The sequence below is a fragment of the Eschrichtius robustus genome, chromosome 8, assembly GCF_028021215.1.
Source record: "Eschrichtius robustus isolate mEscRob2 chromosome 8, mEscRob2.pri, whole genome shotgun sequence".
Classification (NCBI taxonomy): domain Eukaryota; kingdom Metazoa; phylum Chordata; class Mammalia; order Artiodactyla; family Eschrichtiidae; genus Eschrichtius; species Eschrichtius robustus.
The window spans coordinates 52540025-52563611 of NC_090831.1; the positions used below are offsets into that span (position 1 = coordinate 52540025).

At 38.6% G+C, this 23587-nt stretch overlaps 2 protein-coding genes across 4 annotated transcripts in view; one reads left to right on the top strand and one right to left on the bottom strand.

The window, feature by feature from the left end:
• Nucleotides 1-23587, top strand: part of GRM3 (glutamate metabotropic receptor 3) — a 104540-nt gene that overhangs the window by 15148 nt on the left and 65805 nt on the right. For 2 of the 3 annotated variants that reach the window (XM_068550471.1, XM_068550470.1), the window contains exon 2: nucleotides 5274-6129. In XM_068550471.1, the coding sequence (XP_068406572.1) occupies nucleotides 5274-6129 (856 nt within the window). Of the gene's footprint in view, nucleotides 1-5273; nucleotides 6130-23587 lie in introns of those variants that run through there. The other variant, XM_068550472.1, reaches the window with a different exon arrangement.
• Nucleotides 1-23587, bottom strand: part of ELAPOR2 (endosome-lysosome associated apoptosis and autophagy regulator family member 2) — a 290466-nt gene that overhangs the window by 5444 nt on the left and 261435 nt on the right. The window contains exon 24 of the transcript XR_011074820.1: nucleotides 16918-17020. The gene's annotated coding sequence lies outside the window, so the exon portion shown is untranslated. The remainder of the gene's footprint in view (nucleotides 1-16917; nucleotides 17021-23587) is intronic.

Genomic DNA, 23587 nt, shown 5'->3' on the forward strand with positions numbered 1-23587 from the left:
ATACGGCAGAGGCTAAGAGCTTGAATGATGGAATGGATCGAATAAGTGTGGGAGGTTGAGCATAGTGTCAGATGCCTGGGATCAGATCCTGTCTCTATCACCTAGGGGCTCTTCAGCAGGATCCCTATGTGCTCTGTGCCTCAGTGCCTCAATCTGTAAAATGGGATAATGGCAGTATCAGCCTCATAAGATTGTTATGAGGATTAAAGAAGATAATATATCTACAACAGTAGATCTAAATTCATATATAAAGAGAGCAAACCGCTTAATAATCCCTCTTTGACTTTAGCCCCCCTTGGATTTCTGGTGGACTTTTGCAACATTCAACTTTGCATGTGTATCCTCATGTTTTCCCCTAGTTTTCTTAGTCTTTCTTCACTTGTGTAATTTTAACTTAACTCCACAAACATACATCTCTCCCTATGTAATACCACCTTATTGCCAGAGAAGACTAGACCTTTGGAAAAATCCAGAGACTGGGCTCTAATCTTAATTTTTTGCTTATTGGTTGTGTAAATTTTGGAAATTCACTTCACTCTGTGAGCTTCAGTTTCCTCAACTATAAAGCAAAAGGCTTAGATTATCTTCATGGTTTCTTCTAGCTCTAAAATGTAATGATCTTATAGCTTATTTATATCTTTTTCCAAAGTCATTGATAAAAATTTAATCTCACTTGACCACCTCATACAGACTTTCTTCCAAGCTGTTCTCTTTTAGTATATTTAACTTTTTCATCCAATTCCTATCATTTTCCCTTTTTCACAAGAGTCCAAGTAATGCCACCAATACCTGTTGAAGTCACAGGCCATGGCTACAACTCCTCCCTAAATGGTTCAACTAATGTTGAAAAGACTCCAGTGAAACTCCTTCTTAGTGAATCCATGCTGATTCCTTGTAACTGTCTTGTTCATTTCTAAGTGCCTGCTTGCTCTCTGTTGGAAACTCTATTTTAGAAAATTACCAAACTGTATCATGGTTATTGATTTATATTTATTCCTGATTTATACTTGCTGAATTTGCCCTTATTCCTCCATTTTTACCCTCTGACAGTCCTCCCGTTATTGGTTTCTCAGAAATTATTAATAATGATTATCTAATTTAATCTGCAATTTCTTCCAGAACTCAGAACTGGAGGCAAACTTAATTGATTATGGGCTTTTCTTTTGGTCTTCTCTCCTACTTGGGTGTGAGAGAACTTTTTCATATATTTGCTTCACCATTTCCAGATTAGGAAACACTCTCACTAAGGAGCAAGAAAGACACTGGACAGTGTCTTTCTTTCACTCTTTTGGAACCAGCTCTCCCATCCAGTGATTCTCTCTCTTCTCATCACACCTTCTCCTAAAACGTAATTTAAAAAAAATAACAACAACAACAAAAATCACTCCATTTTCACATTCTGTGCTTTAGTCTCCCTAATCCTCACAGGTTCCTGCCAATCTTTTATGTTGTCCACGAGGCCGCCCAAGGACCTAACACACCTACAGCTTTCATCCTCTCACTAGTTCTTTCAACACTCAAATGCCCCATTGGAGCCTAGCAACCCAGTGGCTTCTTTGGACGTCTTGTCTTTTCTGTCTTATTGAGACTATTATGTGTTGTCTGAATTATTTTTTAAGTCTTCATATTGCTCTTAAGCTATATACCTTTTTATTAGAGTTTCTAACCATGAGAAGTATATCTCGACTTTTAAAGTGGTTTTTTCCTAAAGGATATAACTAGATCTTTTTTCCTTCCTCCCCTCCTACTAAAACTATAATTGGGTAACTTTCTTCCAAAACTCCACATTATTTCCCCATCCTAAAACGATCTTTTATTTTTAAAATGATGTCCAATGTAGGAGTCCCCTTATTTCTTCATGGTTTCACAGAAGAAACCATATGGCCAGTAAAGCAAGTCAGGAACATTTCAGATACCCAGTTTTTAGGCAAATGAGACAGGAAACACCCAGCTGACAATTATCTGGCTATCCCCCAACCCTAGTTTTAAGTTTTATGTTAAAAAGGAAGCTCCTAATAGCAATTAGGTGATCCATGGAGTAAACCACAACATTGCTTCAGTTCCTCCCTACTATTCTTCCTACTTGGGTGTCTCTCTGGGCTTCAGACCTCAGATTCGAAGTCACACAGAAGACAGCAGACAGGAGGTTATGAGAGGACAGCCATGGTCCTTAAGGTCAAAAGACCTGCTTCTGAATCTTGATTTTGCCCTCACTTTCTAATCATATCATTATGAACAAGTTTCTTCATCTAGCAGAACTCAGTTTGTGCACCTCTAAAATGGAGAAAACAATATCCATCATAAAAGGCAGTTGTGAATATCAAAGGAGAAAATATACACATAAATACCCAGTACATTAGCAACTGGTTTCACAACAGTATAAATACATTTTGAAAATGCACAAACCAAACAAAGAACTTTATTCTTCTCTAGAAATCAGGTTGGGGTGGGTGAGGGAGGGAAAGGAAGGGAGATTTATAATCTGCTGATTTCTGTAGTACTTACTCTCTTACATTAAGCATTTTTACTCTTATAATCTAAGGAAACTAGTTTTAAAATGAACAGTTCACCATGACAAAAGGACTTCAACACTTTGTTCTATCATTCACTTGCATCACATGTGTTTCTAATGTAACTCTGAACATCATAATTTTGACTATATGATTGCTCCATGCTATTTAATATAGGTAATAGAATTGAGATTATACTTACTTCTTTATGAGTGTTCCATTCTCATGTTTAGCTCACTAAATATGCCTCCTTTTTCTAAAGTAGGCTGTAGTTTCCTCATTAAACACACACACATATAACTATTCTTTTTATTATTGAAGTAGAGTTGATTTATAAAGTTGTGTTAGTTTCAGATGTGTAGCAGTGATTCAGATATATATGCATATATATATTCTTCAGATTCTTTCCCATGATAGGTATTACAAGATATTGAATACAGTTCCCTGAACTATACAGTAGGTCTGTATTGTTCATCTATTTTATATACAGTAGTGTGTATATCAGATAACTACTCTTAAAATGATGGCAATAGTTGCAGTTTTATTCTAACCCACCATCTTCCCACCCATGCTACAGCTCACTGGGCTCCTTCCCAGTCCAGACAATCTTCCCCATATTTCCATCATTCTATGGCTACTTCCCTGTCTTGTACAGTCTGCCTTGTTTGGAAATTGTTCTCAGATATCCTGGAGAGGTAGAATGAAGCCACAGGATCCTATCCGTCAAAAGACAAGAACTTTTTTTCTTCAGCAGCTTTTCATTACTCATATCCTTCCGGGAGAAAAAAAGTTTCAGCAGTTTAGGACCCTTTCACTGTGGTTCCTAGATGCCAGAAAATGATCTCTCTGGGCATTTTTCTGGTGCTTTCATTCTCTGCCTCCCTGAGGGGTTCAGGTCCTGATGAATAGAACCTGAAGATTAGAAAACTGTAGCATTCAGAAGAGATGGCCTCTCCAGTGTCACCCAGAAACTCCAGAATCAAGCCAAGCCCATGCACAGACAGGGCTCTTATCACCAGTCTGCCACAGTGGTACTTGCATCCGAAAGAAGCCAGGTACTCAGTACAGAAGTGAGGACAGTACTGGCTCAGTGCCATCTCAATCAGGCTGAGTAAAGAAGCAACACCCCCCTGTTCAAATGAACCAATAGAGGTCATTTTGTTCAGGGTGTCTAGGCGTGAGAAAAGAAAAAGTAAATGGCATACTAGCCTTCATCTACCCACTCACCCATCCACTCACCTCCATTCCCCAAAATTCACTCACATCCTAGGGTATATAGTCTTTACCAAATGCAAAAAATATCTGGATCCTAAATTTGCATTATATTGTGTGCTAAGCACCAGATTTTCTTGCTGTTCTCTTTGTAGTTACGTGAGAGGTACCAGGTTTTGAAAAGATACGGAAAACATTTTTGATAGCTCTGGGCTACATTAAGGGTTGGTTTTAATAACAGGCCCGATATCTAAGAACATGCCACGTGGCTGTGTATGAATTTGGCTGTTGGTTTCTGTTGCCAGATGAAATGATGATTAATCAGGACTCAGCTGTCAGTTGTTTGATATTACTTGTGCTCTTTGCTAACAGCTGCCTATTTCAAGCTGTGCTTCCTACATGTCAAATGTAAACCTGAAACCACAATTTCCAGAAGGGAAATTTCAAAGTACTCATAGAGTATATTGGAATATTCAACGTTGTTTCCAATTAAAGTCCACTTAGTATATTATGTAACTAAAGTCAGTGAAGAGATAGAAATGTTCAGAATACGCGAGGTAGGTAGCCAGGAAAAATAAAAACAAATTTATTATTAGATTTACATATAATCTGTGTATATATTTTTAAATGTATAAATTTCACAAGTACTCTAAGCATAAAATGCTCCTTGATACGCTAGTGTCACTTTCCTTTTTTATTCTGTAATAAATAAAAACAGTGAAATATTATTGATGGGTAAATTATAACAATTTTACATTCTTTATTCAAAATAAGTAAACATTTTAAAGTAAATGGTTCTTTTTTTGACCAGGTCCTCGATACTTCCTTATTTGCTTTTTAATCAAAAATATCATAAGAATAGCATTTGTATCCTTGGACTATGTATAGTCCAAACAGAAACAAAATGTTAAAAAGGCAAAGAAAATGTTGGTCAAGCTCGTCAGAAGTTTAGAAAGGCATATGCCTAAAATTTGGCATGGACCAAAAAAAAATGAATTTTTTTTTTTTTTGGCTTAACCTAGATAATAAATGTCTAATGTGGACTGTCCATGTGGCATAGAGTTCCCAAATTAAACTCTTTCAGAGACTGCTGTTTTTAGCAAAAGAGGGGGAAGTGAGAATTAGACAACACCCAGCCTCTTTCTATACAACCGCAGCCAAGTTGTCTAAAAACCTAATTTGGCCAATTCACTGTAGTTCATTGTTAGACTGAGTTATAAGAGGACCCCAGAAACTTAAAACAACCTCACTGGGACACCTGCACAGGATTGATCCTGGAAGAGCGTCTATTATAAAGTCTAGGAGAGAAAGAGGAGTGCCCTTCTCATTTCTCTTTGTCTTTTCCCCACCCTTGAATTACCTGCTTGGAACCTATTCCCTAATACCCCAAATACAGTATCCAGGGAAGTATCTGGCAAAGCGTCCAGAAAAGCTTAGCGATCTAGAGGTGAAAAGGGAGCTGGGTAAAGGCCTGCTATCTTTCATCTTTCAGGTGCAGTCAGTTACCTCTGGGTTTCTAAAAATGGTACCTCCCCTGTCTCCCTCCCCCAGGTGGCCAACCTACTGAGGCTGTTCCAGATCCCGCAGATAAGCTACGCGTCCACCAGCGCCAAGCTCAGCGACAAGTCGCGCTATGATTATTTTGCCAGGACCGTGCCCCCCGACTTCTACCAGGCCAAAGCCATGGCCGAGATCTTGCGTTTCTTCAACTGGACCTACGTGTCCACTGTGGCCTCCGAGGGCGACTATGGGGAGACAGGGATCGAGGCCTTCGAGCAGGAAGCCCGCCTGCGCAACATCTGCATCGCCACGGCGGAGAAGGTGGGTCGCTCCAACATCCGCAAGTCCTACGACAGCGTGATCCGCGAGCTGCTGCAGAAGCCCAACGCGCGCGTCGTGGTCCTCTTCATGCGCAGCGACGACTCGCGCGAGCTCATCGCCGCCGCCAGCCGCGCCAACGCCTCCTTCACCTGGGTGGCGAGCGACGGCTGGGGCGCGCAGGAGAGCATCGTCAAGGGCAGCGAGCACGTGGCCGACGGCGCCATCACGCTGGAGCTCGCCTCCCAGCGCGTCCGCCCGTTCGACCGCTACTTCCAGAGCCTCAGCCCCTACAGCAACCACCGCAACCCCTGGTTCCGGGACTTCTGGGAGCAGAAGTTCCAGTGTAGCCTCCAGAACAAGCACAACCACCGGCGCCCTTGCGACAAGCACCTGGCCATCGACAGCAGCAACTACGAGCAAGAATCCAAGATCATGTTCGTGGTGAACGCGGTGTACGCCATGGCCCACGCGCTGCACAAAATGCAGCGCACCCTCTGTCCCAACACCACCAAGCTCTGCGACGCCATGAGGATCCTGGACGGAAAGAAGTTGTACAGAGATTACTTGCTGAAAATCAACTTCACAGGTAAGCGAGGAGCCTTTAATCATCTTCTATGGTGCGAACAGTGAATCAAAGAGGAATCAAATACCTCTGCCCCCGACTCAGAAATCTTTTTTTTTTTTTTTTTTCAGAGCTACACAAGGGGTTCAAACTGTGAAATATTCCAAGATGCAATACAATGGCTTTTTGACGTTCTTACTTATTTTTGAGTGAATATCTTGGCTGGTACACCACATGAAACTGAAAGGCCCCCTAGGCTGGACTGATCTGTGGTAGCTGCCTAGATGCGGGCCATGCTACATTTATTCTCTTTCTTGTGATTAGCTGTAGGATATGACACGGTGATATGGGCATTTAATCTTCTTTAGCAGAATTGGCAACTCTCTAAGGAACAGGAACTTCCAAGCTTTCCTTCTGGGTGATTTGACCAAAAGAGTCTCATAACTTTCTCAGTGGGGGAGAGAAAAAAGTCACTCTTTTCCCAGAGCCTAGTTAGGGAGGGAGAGGGAAAGATACTCAGCATGGTGATTCCAGGCATTTGAGTTTATGTCTTCTGCTGTACAGCAACATTTCCATGTCAGTATTTAGAGCTATGGATTTTCTCAAATGATGTTATGAAATGAAACTGTTTTCCTGGGAGCTTGACTTTAAGCAAACTGAAGACTGATGGAAGTCATTCTGATACAGGCGTGAACATCCAAAGCTGTATTCAAAGTGGTTATTGCTGCTCCTTCATTTCTTTATAAATGTGGTCTAAACATTTCTCAATATAGCACTGTGTTTTAATGCACTACTAATATATAAAAAGCAAGAAATCTATAGAACTGTATTCTCCTCTAAGGTGCATGTGATATCAGTGCATTAAGGTACCAGTTTTGGGGATTTTAGCTTAATCCTAAATTCTAAAATGGTAAGTAATATTATTGGGCACAAAAGATTTTGATGCCAAAAATATTACAGTGATAAAATGCTTTCATTGTCTAAGTTGCTAATCATCTCCCATGCCACTAGGGCATCATTCTAGTCTGCAGAGTCTGTTTCAATTGATTTATCATCCAAGACATGAAAGTTTGTATGCTCAAATCATACTATCATTGGAGCAAGTGGCAGTTCTCACATCTCCCTTACCGATAATCACTCAGAAGTCAAATGGCCTGAAAAATCACTGGTAGTACTGAGAAAAGACCTCATGACAATTGGCTCCTATTCTAGAACTCTAACCCCTAAACTAGCCTTAAAAGTAAGCACAAAAATTACCAGACTGCATTTTTGCACATCCTTTCTTCATTCCACCCAGAGGGAGCCAAGAGTAGTGGAGATCAATTATGTCAGTATTCCCTCCTATTCATCTGATGGATACCACCTTTATCATTAGAATGACCACTGTAAATGGTAAAGATTAAAACTTTCCTGTGCCCTGTACTCCCACAGGTATATTCCATATAGGAATGTGTGTGTTTGTGTGTGTGTTCCACATATTTATTTATTAATTCAGGGTTTATCTTTAAATCCCAGATCAGTTCACACTGACATCTCCAGAATATAAGATTGGACCACAGAGTCAGTAAAAAAGAATATCTTTAAATATAAATGAACTCTCAGGTGTCTATAAATAGCATCTACAATGCACTTAATTCTTAAAGATGGATAAGATTAGCATCCTTCTCCCCTTTCAGACCACCCTTGGGGTAACCATTTATCTTTATGCACCACAAGTATTAATTAACTCTGTTATTCTAGTTCATTACTCCTTAGTATGCAAATATACAAATATATCCGTTCATCAACAGCTAATAGAAACAAACCTCTTGGATTTCAGAGAGCCTTTACAAGGTGTTTTCTGTAAGCAAAATATTTTCCTTCATTTCACTGACTGAGTCTGAAATGGCAAAGAAAAGTGAAAAAATAAGGCCATTATTTGGATAAATAAAACAACAGGATCTTCTTTTTTTTTTTTTTTTTGAATTTTTGAATTTTATTTTATTTATTTTTTTATACAGCAGGTTCTTATTAGTCATCAGTTTATACACATCAGTGTATACATGTCAATCCCAATCGCCCAATTCATCACACCAGCACCCCCCACCCCCCTGCTGCTTTCCCCGCTTGGTGTCCATACGTTTGTTCTCTACATCTGTGTCTCAACTTCTGCCCTGCAAACCAGTTCATCTGTGCCATTTTTCTAGGGTCCACATACATGCGTTAATATACGATATCTGTTTTTCCCTTTCTGACTTACTTCACTCTGTATGACAGTCTCTAGATCCATCCACGTCTCAACAAATGACCCGATTTCATTCCTTTTTGTGGCTGAGTAATATTCCATTGTATATATGTACCACATAGTCTTTATCCATTGGTCTGTTGATGGGCATTTAGGTTGCTTCCATGACCTGGCTATTGTAAATAGTGCTGCAATGAACATTGGGGTGCACGTGTCTTTTTGAATTATGGTTTTCTCAGGGTATATGCCCAGTAGTGGGATTGCTGGATCATATGGTACTTCTATTTTTAGTTTTTTAAGGAACCTCCATACTGTTCTCCATACTGGCTGTATCAATTTACATTCCCACCAACAGTGCAAGAGGGTTCCCTTTTCTCCACACCCTCTCCAGTACTTGTTGTTTGCAGATTTTCAGATGATGCCCATTCTAACTGGTGTGAGGTGATACCTCATTGTAGTTTTGATTTGCATTTCTCTAATAATTAGTGATGTTGAGCAGCTTTTCATGTGATTCTTGGCCATCTGTATGTCTTCTTTGGAGAAATGTCTATTTAGGTCTTCTGCCCATTTTTGGATTGGGTTATTTTTTTTTAATATTGAGCTACATGAGCTGTTTATATATTTTGGAGATTAATCCTTTGTCTGTTGATTCGTTTGCAAATATTTTCTCCCATTGTGAGGGTTGCCTTTTCGTCTTCTTTATGGTTTTCTTTGCTGTGCAAAAGCTTTTAACTTTCATTAGGTCCCATTTGTTTATTTTTCTTTTTATTTCCATGACTCTAGGTGGTGGATCAAAAAAGATCTTGCTGTGATTTATGCCAAAGAGTGTTCTTCCTATGTTTTCCTCTAAGAGTTTTATAGTGTCTGGTCTTACATTTGGGTCTCGAATCCATTTTGAGTTTATTTTTGTGTATGGTGTTAGGGAGTATTCTAATTTCATTCTTTTACATGTAGCTGTCCAGTTTTCCCAGCACCACTTATTGAAGAGAATATCTTTTCTCCATTGTATATCCTTGCCTCCTTTGTCATAGATTAGTTGACCATAGGTGCGTGGGTTTATCTCTGGGCTTTCTATCTTGTTCCATTGATCTATGTTTCTGTTTTTGTGCCAGTACCATATTGTCTTGATTACTGTAGCTTTGTAGTATAGTCTGAAGTCAGGGAGTCTGATTCCTCCAGCTCCGTTTTTTTCCCTCAAGACTGCTTTGGCTCTTCGGGGTCTTTTGTGTCTCCATACAAATTTTAAGATTTTTTTGTTCTAGTTCCTTAAAAAATGCCATGGGTAATTTGATAGGGATTGCATTGAATCTGTAGATTGCTTTGGGTAGTATAGTCATTTTCACAATATTGATTCTTCCAATCCAAGAACATGGTATATCTCTCCATCTGTTGGCATCATCGTTAATTTCTTTCATCAGTGTCTCATACTTTTCTGCATACAGGTCTTTTGTCTCCCTAGGCAGGTTTATTCCTAGGCATTTTATTGTTTTTGTTGCAGTGGTAAATGGGAGTGTTTCCTTAATTTCTCTTTCAGATTCTTCATCATTAGTGTATAGGAATGCAAGAGATTTCTGTGCATCAATTTTGTATCCTGCAACATTACCAAATTCATTGATTAGCTCTAGTAGTTTTCTGGTGGCATCTTTAGGATACTCTATGTATAGTGTCATGTCATCTGCAAACAGTGACAGGTTTACTTCTTCTTTTCCAATTTGTATTCCTTTTATTTCTTTTTCTTCTCTGATTGCCGTGGCTAGGTCTTCCAAAACTATGTTGAATAATAGTGGTGAGAGTGGACATCCTTGTCTTGTTCCTGATCTTTGAGGAAATGGTTTCAGTTTTTCACCATTGAGAATGATGTTTTCTGTGGGTTTGTCGTATATGGCCTTTATTATGTTGAGGTAGGTTCCCTCTGTGCCCACTTTCTGGAGAGTTTTTATCATAAATCGGTGTTGAATTTTGTCAAAAGCTTTTTCTGCATCTATTGAGATGATCATATGGTTTTTATTCTTCAGTTTGTTAATATGGTGTATCACATTGAGTGATTTGCGTATATTGAAGAATCCTTGCATCCCTGGGATAAATCCCACTTGATCATGGTGTATGATCCTTTTAATGTGTTGTTGGATTCTGTTTGCTAGCATTTTGTTGAGGATGTTTGCATCTATATTCATCAGTGATATCGGTCTGTAATTTTCTTTTTTTGTAGTGTCTTTGTCTGGTTTTGGTATCAGGGTGATGGTGGCCTCGTAGAATGAGTTTGGGAGCGTTCCTTCCTCTGCAATTTTTTGGAAGAGTTTGAGAAGGATGGGTGTTAGCTCTTCTCTAAATGTTTGATAGAATTCACCTGTGAAGCCATCTGGTCCTGGACTTTTGTTTGTTGGAAGATTTTTAATCACAGTTTCAATTTCATTACTTGTGATTGGTCTGTTCATATTTTCTATTTCTTCCTGGTTCAGTCTTGGAAGGTTATACCTTTCTAAGAATTTTTCCATTTCTTCCAGGTTGTCCGTTTTATTGGCATAGAGCTGCTTGTAGTAGTCTCTTAAGATGCTTTGTATTTCTGTGGTGTCTGTTGTAACTTCTCCTGTTTCATTTCTAATTTTATTGATTTGAGTCCTCTCCCTCTTTTTCTTGATGAGTCTGGCTAATGGTTTATCAATTTTGTTTATGTTCTCAAAGAACCAGCTTTTAGTTTTATTGATCTTACCTATTGTTTTCTCTGTTTCTATTTCATTTATTTCTGCTCTGATCTTTATGATTTCCTTCCTTCTGCTAACTTTGGGTTTCGTTTGTTCTTCTTTCTCTAGTTCCTTCAGGTGTAAGGTTAGATTGTTTATTTGAGATTTTCCTTGTTTCTTGACGTAGGTTTGTATAGCTATAAAATTCCCTCTTAGAACTGCTTTTGCTGCATCCCATAGGTTTTGGATCATCGTGTTTTCATTGTCATTTGTCTCTAGGTATTTTCTGATTTCCTCTTTGACTTCTTCAGTGATCTCTTGGTTATTTAGTAACGTATTGTTTAGCCTCCATGTGTTTGTGTTTTTTACGGTTTTTTTCCCTGTAATTCATTTCTAATCTCATAGCGTTGTGGTCAGAAAAGATGCTTGATATGATTTCAATTTTCTTAAATTTACTGAGGCTTGATTTGTGACCCAAGATGGGATCTATCCTGGAGAATGTTCCGTGCGCACTGGAGAAGAAAGTGTAATCTGCTGTTTTGGATGGAATGTCCTATAAATATAAATTAAATCTATCTGGTCCATTGTGTCATTTAAAGCTTCTGTTTTCTTATTTATTTTCATTTTGGATGATCTGTCCATTGGTGTAAGTGAGGTGTTAAAGTCCCCTACTATTATTGTGCTACTGTCAGTTTCCTCTTTTATAGTTGTTAGCAGTTGCCTTATGTATTGAGGTGCTCCTATGTTGGGTGCATATATATTTATAATTGTTATATCTTCTTCTTGGATTGATCCCTTGATTAATGTGTAGTGTCCTTCCTTGTCTCTTGTAACATTCTTTATTTTAAAGTCTATTTGATCTGATATGAGTATTGCTACTCTAGCTTTCTTTTGATTTCCATTTGCATGGAATATCTTTTTCCATCCCCTCACTTTCAGTCTGTATGTGTCCCTAGGTCTGAAGTGGGTCTCTTGTAGACAGCATATAGATGGGTCTTGTTTTTGTATCCATTCAGCAAGGCTGTGTCTTTTGGTTGGAGCATTTAATCCATTCACGTTTAAGGTAATTATCAATATGTATGTTCCTATGACCATTTTCTTGATTGTTTTGGGTTTGTTTTTGTAGGTCCTTTTCTTCTCTTGTGTTTCCCACTTAGAGAAGTTCCTTTAGCATTTGTTGTAGAGCTGGTTTGGTGGTGCTGAATTCTTTTAGCTTTTGCTTGTCTGTAAAGCTTTTGATTTCTCCATCAAATCTGAATGAGATCTTTGCCGGGTAGAGTAATCTTGGTTGTAGGTTCTGCCCTTTCATCACTTTAACTATATCATGCCAATCCCTTCTGGCTTGTAGAGTTTCTGCTGAGAAATCAGCCGTAAACCTTATGGGAGTTCCCTTGTATGTTATTTGTCATTTTTCCCCTGCTGCTTTCAATAATTTTTGTCTTTCATTTTTGCCCATTTGATTACTATGTGTCTCAGCGTGTTTTTCCTTGGGTTTATCCTGTATGGTACTCTCTGCTCTTCCTGAACTTGGGTGGCTATTTCCTTTCCCATGTTACGGAAGTTTTCGACTATAATCTCTTCAAATATTTTCTCGGGTCCTTTCTCTCTCTCTTCTCCTTCTGGGACCCCTATAATGTGAATGTTGTTGCATTTAATATTGTCCCAGAGATCTCTTAAGTTGTCTTCATTTCTTTTCATTCTTTTTTCTTTATTCTGCTCCGCAGCAGTGAATTCCACTATTCTGTCTTCCAGGTCACTTATCCTTTCTTCTGCCTCAGTTATTCTGCTATTGATTCCTTCTAGTGTAGTTTTCATTTCAGTTATTGTATTGTTCATCTCTGTTTGTTTGTTCTTTAACTCTTCAAGGTCTTTGTTAAACATTTCTTGCATCTTCTCGATCTTTGCCTCCATTGTTTTTCCAAGGTCCTGGATCATCTTCACTATCATTATTCTGAATTCTTTTTCTGGATGGTTGCCTATCTCCACTTCTTTTAGTTGTTTTTCTGGGGTTTTATCTTGTTCCTTCATCTGGTACATAGCCCTCTGCCTTTTCATCTTGTCTATCTTTCTGTGAATGTGGTTTTTGTTCCACAGGCTGCAGGATTGCAGTTCTTCTTGCTTCTGCTGTCTGCCCTCTGGTGGATGAGGCTATCTAAGAGGCTTGTGCAAGTTTCTTGATGGGAGGGACTGGTGGTGGGTAGAGCTGACTGTTGCTCTGGTGGGCAGAGCTTAGTAAAACTTTAATCCACCTGACTGCTGATGGGTGGGGCTGGGTGCCCTCACTGTTGGTTGTTTGGCCTGAGGCAACCCAACACTGGAGCCTACCTGGGCTCTTTGGTGGGGCTAATGGCAGACTCTGGGAGGGCTCACGCCAAGGAGTACTTCCCAGAACTTCTGCTGCCAGTGTCCTTGTCCCCACGGTGAGCTACAGCCACCCCCCGCCTCTGCAGGAGGCCCTCTGACACTAGCAGGTAGGTCTGGTTCAGTCTCCTATGGGGTCACTGCTCCTTCCCCTGGGTCCCGATGTGCACACTACTTTGTGTGTGCCCTCCAAGAGTGCAGTCTCTGTTTCCCCCAGTCCTGTCGAAGTCCTGCCATCAAATCCCACTAGCCTTCAAAGTCTGATTCTCTAGGAATTCCTCCTCCTGTTGCCAGACCCCCAGGTTGGGAAGCCTGATGTGGGGCTCAGAACCTTCACTCCAGTGGGTGGACTTCTGTGGTATAAGTGTTCTCCAGTCTGTGAGTCACCCACCCAGCAGTTATGGGATTTGATTTTGCTGTGATTGTGCCCCTCCTACCATCTCACTGTGGGTTCTCCTTTGTCTTTGGATGTGGGGTATCTTTTTTGGTGAGTTTTAGTGTCTTCCTGTTGATGACTGTCCAGCAGCTAGTTGTGATTCTGGTGTTCTCACAAGAGGGAGTGAGAGCACGTCCTTCTACTCCGCCATCTTGGTTCAGGCCGAGAGGATCACCCAACAGGATCTTCTTTTTGTCTACTTGTTCAATTACTGAGTTTGATTCTACAATTTAGTTTGGCTGTGCAGACCTGACCACAAAGTGCTATTTTCACCTTCTCAATTTGCTTGACATTGCCAATCATTCTCCATCTCTGAAGAGAATAGAAGGGTGAAAAACAGATTCCAACTACAGAAAAGAGGGAATTTAGACCAGCCACCAGGTACATATGCATAGCAGTGAGACTTGGACAAGAAAATGCCTTACTACTGGAGGATACTGAGATGATGAATTAGCTAAATATGTATATTAAATAATAAGGCTAACCTAGTTAGCTATTGAAAAGCACGTCTGTTTTACATTTTTTTTTTCTGAAGTAGTATCTCTGATTTTCTAACTTGAATATTGAGGTAGTGGACTAGGCACAGTAGTGAACGCTTAGCAAACACTACACAATCTTTGCTCAGATCAAAAAAGCCCTCTTCCAGCCAGCTGCCTGAAGTCCACGCATTTACTCTGGGATTCTTCTGACAGACAGTTGTAGCCAATGCCCTTAGAGCGCTAGCCCTCTCAGAATGGAAGAGCTAAGCCTCCTGAGAATACTCCTCTGTCCCTTGGTATATCCCTACTAGCAAGTTCCAGCAATGGCCACCATGCGCATTCCTTGAAGTTAACCCAATATGAATATTCCTTTTGCGAAAGAGATTTGGCAGAACTATGCTTTGCTAAAGTTTCTTCTAAACAGTAAATTCTCCTGGCGTAAGATCTAATGACTTCTCTAGACTCATCTCCTGCCACACACCCAGCATTCACCCTTCCTTCCATTAAGACTACTTGCAGTTCGCCAAGCACGCACCTTTATTTTTGCCTTTGTGCCCTCTGTCTATGCTGTTTCCTCCACCTAGAACACTCTCACCCCAGCCCCTTCTGCCCTATCTAGCACCTTCACTTATTCCATCTCAACTGCTACTACCCTGGTCCAAGCCAGCAACACCTCAACACTGCATCCCTAGAATAGTCTCCGAATTGATTTACTCTTGGCCACCTCCAACGCAGCCACAACACAACAGCCAGGATGCCCTTTTATAGTGTAAGCCAGAGCGAGCCACTCCTCTGCTCAAAACCTCTTAGGGAGTTCCCCCATGTCACTCACAGTCAAAGTCAAAGTCCTTACAGTGTTCTACAAGGTCCTACCTGATCTGCCCTCCCCCCGCAATCCCTTGCTGCTCCTCTGTCATCACCTTTTACTCTCCCTCTTGCTCACTTCACTCCAGCCACCTTTGTTTCCAAACTTAGGGCTTTCCCACCCCCAGTTCCCTCTGGTTGTAATGCCCTTTCCCCAGACATCTTACTTCCGTCAAGCTTTACTTAAACCCCAGCCTCTTATTGAGACCCACCTGGCAATCCTTCTTAAGACTGCAACTCACTGCCTCCAACCCCACCACGTGTGCCCTATTTCCCTTTAACCTGCTCTACTTTTATTTACTCCATGATTTTTTCACCTTCTCTCATACCACATGAACATTTTCATGTTTATTCTTTATTGTTTGATCTTCACACTTGAATATAAACTCCACGAAAACAAATTATTGTCGGTTTTATTCACTGATGTAGCCCAAGCATAGTAGACGTTCAGTAAATATTTGTTGATTATAAATAGCACTTAACACCCAAATTCATATTTCCTTCTCTATCTCCGTTACTAGATTGTGAGCTTTTTTCAAGGCAGAGAACATATGTCTCATCTCTGATCTCAAATACCCAACACATTTTCGGGTACAGAGTTGCACATTATATCAATGTTTACCGAAGGAATACAGAATGAGAAAAACAGTCGATAGATTTATAATGTGATTCTTTTTGTGAAAATTAAATGTGTATGTTTTTTTCATTAACAAATTAATTTCAAGAAAGAAAAGTATATGCTTCTAGAATGGCTGGCTTTTTTTTTAACCTAAGCACCGTCCATTAGTTATGTTCTATCTTCGTATTTGAGGCAAATTTAAAACCAAAGAGCATTAGCAGTGGATCTCTTGTTTGTCCCTGTTTTATAGATGAAGCCCCAAAAGTGAATGTGATTTGCCCAAGATCATCATCTGGTTAGTGGCAGGGAACAAGGTTGAAATCCAAGTCATCAGATCCAGTGCTGCTTTTATACGTAACAGAAGAACTCTGGGAAGTTGAGGACTTTGATACCAAACACCTAACACAGTTTCTGACATACTCTCACTATTAATGGAATGTTTATTAAAGGAATGAAAGACGATCAGTAAATAAGTTCAAAATAGGTTTCTTCTTGTGCTCCTTTTTATTATCCCTTTAATGCTCCTGGGACACTTTCTCAATTATTTGGAGCTAAGGTGATTCATAAAACACCCGAACTTTGGAAGCTGAGCCTTAGACTCTACACCTTACGATATTAAAAAAAAAAAAAAAAAAAAGCTTCAAAGCATTTTTTATTAGTAAAATTTCTCCATCTGAAAGAGCCATGTCATCTTGAATTCTAAAATAAATATTTAAATGAGAATTACGTTTCGTGGCACGAGACTTTCCCAAATTATTTTGAATAAAATTCCATGCACTCATCATGTAAAAGGAAAGCTTAAACTACCCAAGGCAGTTACAAACAGAGGAAACAGAGAGGGCTATTAAACGTTCAAAGAAATGCAATGTCACTGTCATTTTATGTGTTCACAGTACAATATAATCTCTCTCACTTTTTATTCTGAGACGAGTTCCAGAAAATGGAATAGACTAAAATCATAGAGTTACAAAAGGCCTTCCTGAAAGATGAACTTGCTTCTACTCCTCACTTGACAGAGTTGGAAATTCAGGATGTCAGCATTATGATCTTCACTCACTGAAGCACATAAAAGTGAACTCAGCTGTCAGGGTGACGTGGTAACCAGAGTGCACCCAAATGAAAAGAAAAAAGAAAGCACTCCCACTTACTGTGCATACTGCCAGAGGTGCTCCAAGACACAGCCAGCGTCGAGGATGCATTATCTTAGGAATAACACTCATGACATTCCTTTGCGTGATTTGCAGGCCTGGGCTAAAATGTTTGAGAATGGAAAAACTGAGAATTTTACACAACAGGAAATTTATCCAAGATCACATAATAAATAGGTGACAGAGCAAACCATAAGGTCCTGAATGTAGCCACTGATTCCAAAGATAAGTTTATACTTTATGCTGGGACCTGGAGACCCAACAGTTAACAAGACAGATGGGGTCCCAGCTTCATGGGGCTTATACCAGCAGCCAGTCCGCAGAACAGTCTCAAAGTATAGAAGCAGAACTAGTGGGGCTGCATAAAAAAGAATGAAATAATGCCATTTGCAGCAAGATGGATGGACCTAGAGATTTTCATACTAAATGAAGTAAGTCAGACAAAGAAAGACAAATATCATATGATATCACTTATATGTGGAATCTAAAAAAATGATACAAATGTACTTATTTACAAAACAGAAACAGACTTACAGACTTAGAAAACAAATTTATGGTTACCAAAGAGGAAAAGTAGGGGGGATGCAGATAAATTAGGAGGTTGGAATTAACATATCCACACTACTATATTTAAAATAGATAATCAACAGGACCTACTGTATAACACAGGGAACTATACTCAATATTCTGTATAACCGATATGGGAAAAGAATCTGAAAAAGAATGGATATATATATAGGTATAACTTTGCTGTACACCTGAAACTAACACAACATTGTAAATCAATGATACTCCAACATAAAATAACAATTTAAAAAAAGAATTAGTGGGGCTGCAATAGTAGGGTCTTGCCTTAAATTTTGTGTTCTATTTTGGTTTTGAGTTTTACTTTGGATTGGAAAATCATTGTGTATCTTATGTCCAGAATAAATCTAAATTCACTGAACAAATCTTAATTCAAGCCTTATTCCCAAGGCTTGAATTATAAGTGAAGAGGGCATCTCCTTGTTACTGCTGGACCTGGTAGTCATAATGGGCTGGATAGTAGGACACTCAGCTGTGACAGGATTTTTGCTCATTCGTTTGTTAGTTGCTTTTCTTTCTCTATTTCTTTCTTTCTCTTTTTTTTTTTTTTTTTTTTTTGTGGCACACTTATCTCCTGGTACCAGCAAAGAAACAGACTACTGAGATCAGAGGCCTGGAGCCTCACGGAGATGGTCTAGCTTTGTTCTTATGTTTACAATTGTCCACACCTGAAAGAGGGGCAGAGGCAGAAAATGGGTAGTCCAGCCTTGCTGCCCCATTCACCTCTGCGTCTGACTCATTCCCGTAGGTAGAAGGTTCACTCCTGGTTGGAGGGGTAATCACAGAGCACAGGCTGGGAAGGGCAGATTTTCTGGGACACTGCACTCTAAGGAATATGTGTGAGCTGGCCCCAACCCAGCAAGGCTCTCCTCTTGAAAAGTCCAGGGCCATCCAAGGCACAGCGAGGAAGCCAAAATGGTAATGGCCACATCTTTAGATGAATGGGCTTTGAAGTTCCTGAAAGAGCAAACTGCTCTTGGTCTCCCTTCCTCCCCTGGAACATTTGTGGTTCCCACAAAAGCACAGAAACTTGTTCCAGCTCTGCTGATCAAAAGCATTTTCAAAAACGTAAAGATAAATATCCTGCACTTTTTTTTGCCCCTTTCTCTCTGGTCAGCTTCCTGGGGTCACCAGAATAAGATCTAAACCCCCAAAGGACACCACTCATGTGATTACTTATTTGTTTATGCATCATGCATCTGTGCTTTGGTAGCCTAGAAGCTTGAGAAATGATTCTCATTGTAAGGTCACACAATGGAGAACAGGAGCTTCTAGAAAACCTAATTTTCCACTTTGGCCTGAGCTTTCTGCTACTGCTGCTTGTTATTATGATCATATGGTTGTTACTGTTATTACTATGATTATTATTTCATAATCCTTAATTTTTCTTGATCCATTTGAAAAGCCATCCTGTCTATGAAGCAGAGAAACATAATCATCCCCAATAAAGTATAAAAGAAATGGATTCTACCACCTTGCTAATTGGAAAAAAAAAGTACAGTGAATATTCTGTTTCCTCTATGTGTCCAGACTTTGGGACACTGTAGTATATTTACAAGGACATCACCAGTAAAGGTGTCTGGAGGCTGAAGAAAATATTCAGAGCATTTTTTTAAAAATATAACTAACATTCTTCAAAAATAAGTTTAGCCTACATTCGTGACCTTTGGGACACCCAGTATTATCCCACAATAACCTAGTCTTCTAAATGCTTCTAATCACTGGAAATATTATCACAGTTGGGTTGAAAATACATGTTTTTCCACTTTCATATATATATCTGCTAATATTCATCCTCAACACAACACTGGAACGCCAACATAGAGAAAGGAAGTATTTTCAGTGGGTTCAGAAAAAAATTCCTGACTAGGGTGGCAATCATATACTGAAATAGAAGGCTGTTCTCTAACGAATTTTAAAAGATTAGGTTGTCATCTAATGGAGCAGCTGATTATGGGAAGTCTCCCGGAGTCGGGTTTAGTAAACCGTCCTAGGAACCTAGCAAAACTCTCATAATGCCTGAGCAGTGAGCAGAGCTTCCGAAGATTAAGGAAATTGATGTTATATGCTGAGGTAGGCACTGAGGAGATGGCTAAGGAACTCAAGGACAGGTCACTCTTCTGACCTCCCTCTTTATTTTTTTTTAACTTTTTATTTTATATTGGAGTATAGTTGATTAACAATGTTGTGATAGTTTCAGGTGTACAGCAAAGTGATTCAGTTATACATATACATGTATCTATTCTTTTTCAAATTCTTTTCCCACATCGGTTGTTACATAATATTGAGCAGAGTTCCCTGTGCTATACAGTAGGTCCTTGTTGGTTATCCATTTTAAATACAGCGGTGTGTACATGTCTATTCCAAACTCCCTAACTATCCCGTCCCCTCACCCTTCCCCGCTGGTAACCATAAGTTCATTCTCTAAGTCTATGAGTCTGTTTCTGTTTTGTAAATAAGTTCATTTGTATTACTTCTTTTTAGATTCCACATATAAGCGATATCATACGATACTTCTCTTTCTCTGTCTGACTTACTTCACTTAGTATGCCAATCTCTAGGTCCATCCATGTTGCTGCAAATGGCATTATCTCATTCTGTTTAATGGCTGAGTAATATTCCATTGTATATATGTACCACATCTTCTTTCTCTCTTCCTCTGTCGATGGGCATTTAGGTTGCTTCCTTGTCTTGGCTATTGTAAACAGCACTGCAATGAACATTGGGGTGCCTGTATCCTTTCGGACCATGTTTTTCTCCGGATATATGCCCAGGAGTGGGATTGTTGGATCATATGGTAGCTCTATTTTTAGTTTTTTAAGGAACCTCCATACTGTTCTTCATAGTGGCTGTACCAATCTACATTCCCACCAACAGTGTAGGAGGGTGACCTCCCTCTTACTTTAAATATTTAACAAATGTCCACATTTTATATTTAAAATGTTTAAAGATATGTTTAAAGACATGTTTATCTTTAGTCACTATATGTGATATCACCAGGCAAGAGTACAGAGTCATCCTTCACATTTTTTCCCCAAACACCTAGCATTGTACCTGAGGTAACAGAGACACTCCACTTAGGTGTGTTTCATTCCACAACTATGAGAGTTAAAGGATTCTTTTCACTGTCTAAGATGAATTAGAATTTGATAAGGTGGCAGAGTCCCCAGAAGTTAAAGTACTAAATAACATTTCAGAATATTCAAATATTTAATTCCATCCAAAAACTATAAACAATTTTACTAGCACAGAGTTCACCCTATATTAAATTTGCAAAATAACATCTCAAATACAAATTCATGTTCATCCACAAACTAAGCCACTGACCCAAGTATGATTAGATGTTCTAAGACTGGCCATTAATATTTTTCTTTATTATTTAAAAAAACATTTCCAGCTTATTGCGATATAATTGACATACAACGTTTTGTAAGTATAAAGTGTGCAACATGTTGATTTGACATACATATATATTACAAAGTGATTACCATCATAGCCTTAGCTAACACCTCCAACCCATCACATAATTACCATTACTTTTTTTGTGGTGAGAACATTTAAGAACTATTCTCTTTGCAACTTTCAAGTATACAATACAGTATTATTGGCTATAATCACCATGCTGTATGGATACATTAGATTCCCCCCAAACTTATTCATCTTATAACTGGAAGTTTGTGCTCTTTGACAAACATAATTGCTGTATTAAAAAATAGTATAATTTTGAAACTTTTCAGAGAACCTTTGGTTTTCAGAGTGAATTAGTGTCAGGTACAGCAAAGGATGCAAAAAATGAGTAACTAAGTCCTTTCTGCACTCAAGTAGCTTCATGACTAGTAAAGGCAGTAAGAGAATATAACTTACACCATACAGCATTTTATCTTTGGCATTTTAAGAGAGGAACAAGTAGAATAGTGTGTAGGTACAAAGGAGAAATCAACAGTGAGCAGAAGTTTAGAAAAGCCTTCCTAAAAGACATAACACTGGCTATGACTAAGTTTTCGTTAGAAGTGGAGAGGGAAAAGAAGATTTTCCAGGTGAAGCAATCATTCCACACCAGCATATTAATAACTTTTTAAATGTGTCATTTCTGTTTAACTTGCATTAAATTCAGACCTCTTTTGGAAACTAAAATTAAAGAGTCAAGTACTGATCTGATTTTTTAGATTAAATCTGAAATGTGTCTTTTCAATCTCTTTCTATAAAAATGCATAAAATGTTCCCAAATCACATTGTTTGTGATCACCATCCTATTATCTTAACCCTGAACTGCAGCTAAAACCAGTAAAGTGTTAATCTAAAGAAGGGATGAAAAGAAAAAGAAACGAGAAATTATTGATTGCTACCTGCCTGACAATAGCCATTTTATATTTCATTCATTAATTCTCACAGAAATCCTGTCAGCTAAGTAGATATTATTTCCCCAAGTTTAAAGATTTAAATGAGACCCAAAGGGATTAAATCACTTTCTCAAATTTGCAAAGCTAAGTAGCGTCCAAAGCCAACCTAAGACTGTTTCCTAATCACACACAGTTTTCCACTATTGCTTATGAAGGAGAAAAAAGTAAGTTTGTACTGAGAAAAAGGAGGCAGCCCCATTGTCATTTGGCTCAGCTTACTGTGTGCAGCTGCAGTTATAATAAAAAATTGCTCCAAAATGTTCATTATCCAAAAATGAATTTAACTCTTTCATTAATTGCCATAATGGTGTCATCAATAAAGAATGACTCTTAGCCGAAGCCTCCGATTATATACTTTACTCCTTCCTCTGAGAGCATCAAATCGCACTAGACCAATATTCATGATATCATACTGTTGTTTCTGAGAATCAATAGTAAATTGCAAAAAAAGAGCAATCAGCCTATAGGTCACTGTGTCTTAAACGCTCTTTAAGACTGCATTTTTCTTTCCTGTCACCCCATTGTCTCATTCTAATTATAAACCTTAATACTTAATTAAAAGTAAATTGATAAAAGAAAGGGGGAAAATACTGGGTCTGAAACCCTTCCAGAATTTCCATCCCAGACCATAATAATTTTGTGGGTTGATTTGTTTCATGTATTTGCATGTTTTTCCTGTTGTGTTCTTATTGTTGGGTAGTGGTGGTTGTTTTGTAGCACACATCACAAGTCAGGTTTTCTTTCTAAAAAATTTTAATATACCTTTGGTACTTTCAGAAATTACAACTTTTTATCTTTAAGAATTTTTCTGTCACAAAATTTGTTTATAGGTTATCTAATCACTGATGATCACATGGTAGCACTATACCAGCTTCTTGGGGTACTTAAAAAATCTTCTCTGTCCCTAAAATATTATAGTCTAATAAAACCTTAATCTTTGATTATCTCAATTTTAATAAAAATAGAAAACAAAGAAAATTTATCATGTCTCAATCATCAAAAAACAAGCTTTTGGATAATGAGGTTGTTTATATCCTCTTCATTTTTATTCATTAAGAACTCTGTGTCAACTCCAGAAATATTTTAAATAAAACAAAAAAGATATATATATATATATATATATATATATATATATATATATATATATACACACATACACATATACACACACATATATAAAATGTTTCTAAAAGGAAAGCAAGAGTGCCAACTTCCAGAGATGAGTTCCTTCACTGCTTTTGCCTACCTAAATTCTCCTATAAGTATATCCTATGGATAAACCCTCCTCCATTCAATTCCTCCCTTTTCAGTGCAGAAATTTATTTAATTTTTTTAAAAGAAAGTTCTTTTTCTGTCCTTTTTCTTGCAAGGGTCTTTTACTGCTGAATTAATTCAGTAGCTAAACAGTGTAAAAAAAAAAAAAGGTAAAGGAAAGTCTACTTTGTTTTATTTTTCTTTAGAACATTATATCATAATTTTATTTAAAATGTTGCAGCAATATTTAGGATTCTGACAGACACTTTTAGAAGTGCAGTAAGATCAATGCATTTGAAAACAGAAGTAGAAAACAAGAGGTGGATATCCCAGGAGTAGATATCCACTCCTTTTTGCTGGTCTCTTCAGTTTAAATTTAGTCATCCAAGCTATTAGACCAGGGATTGAATGAATTAATACAATTCCATGGG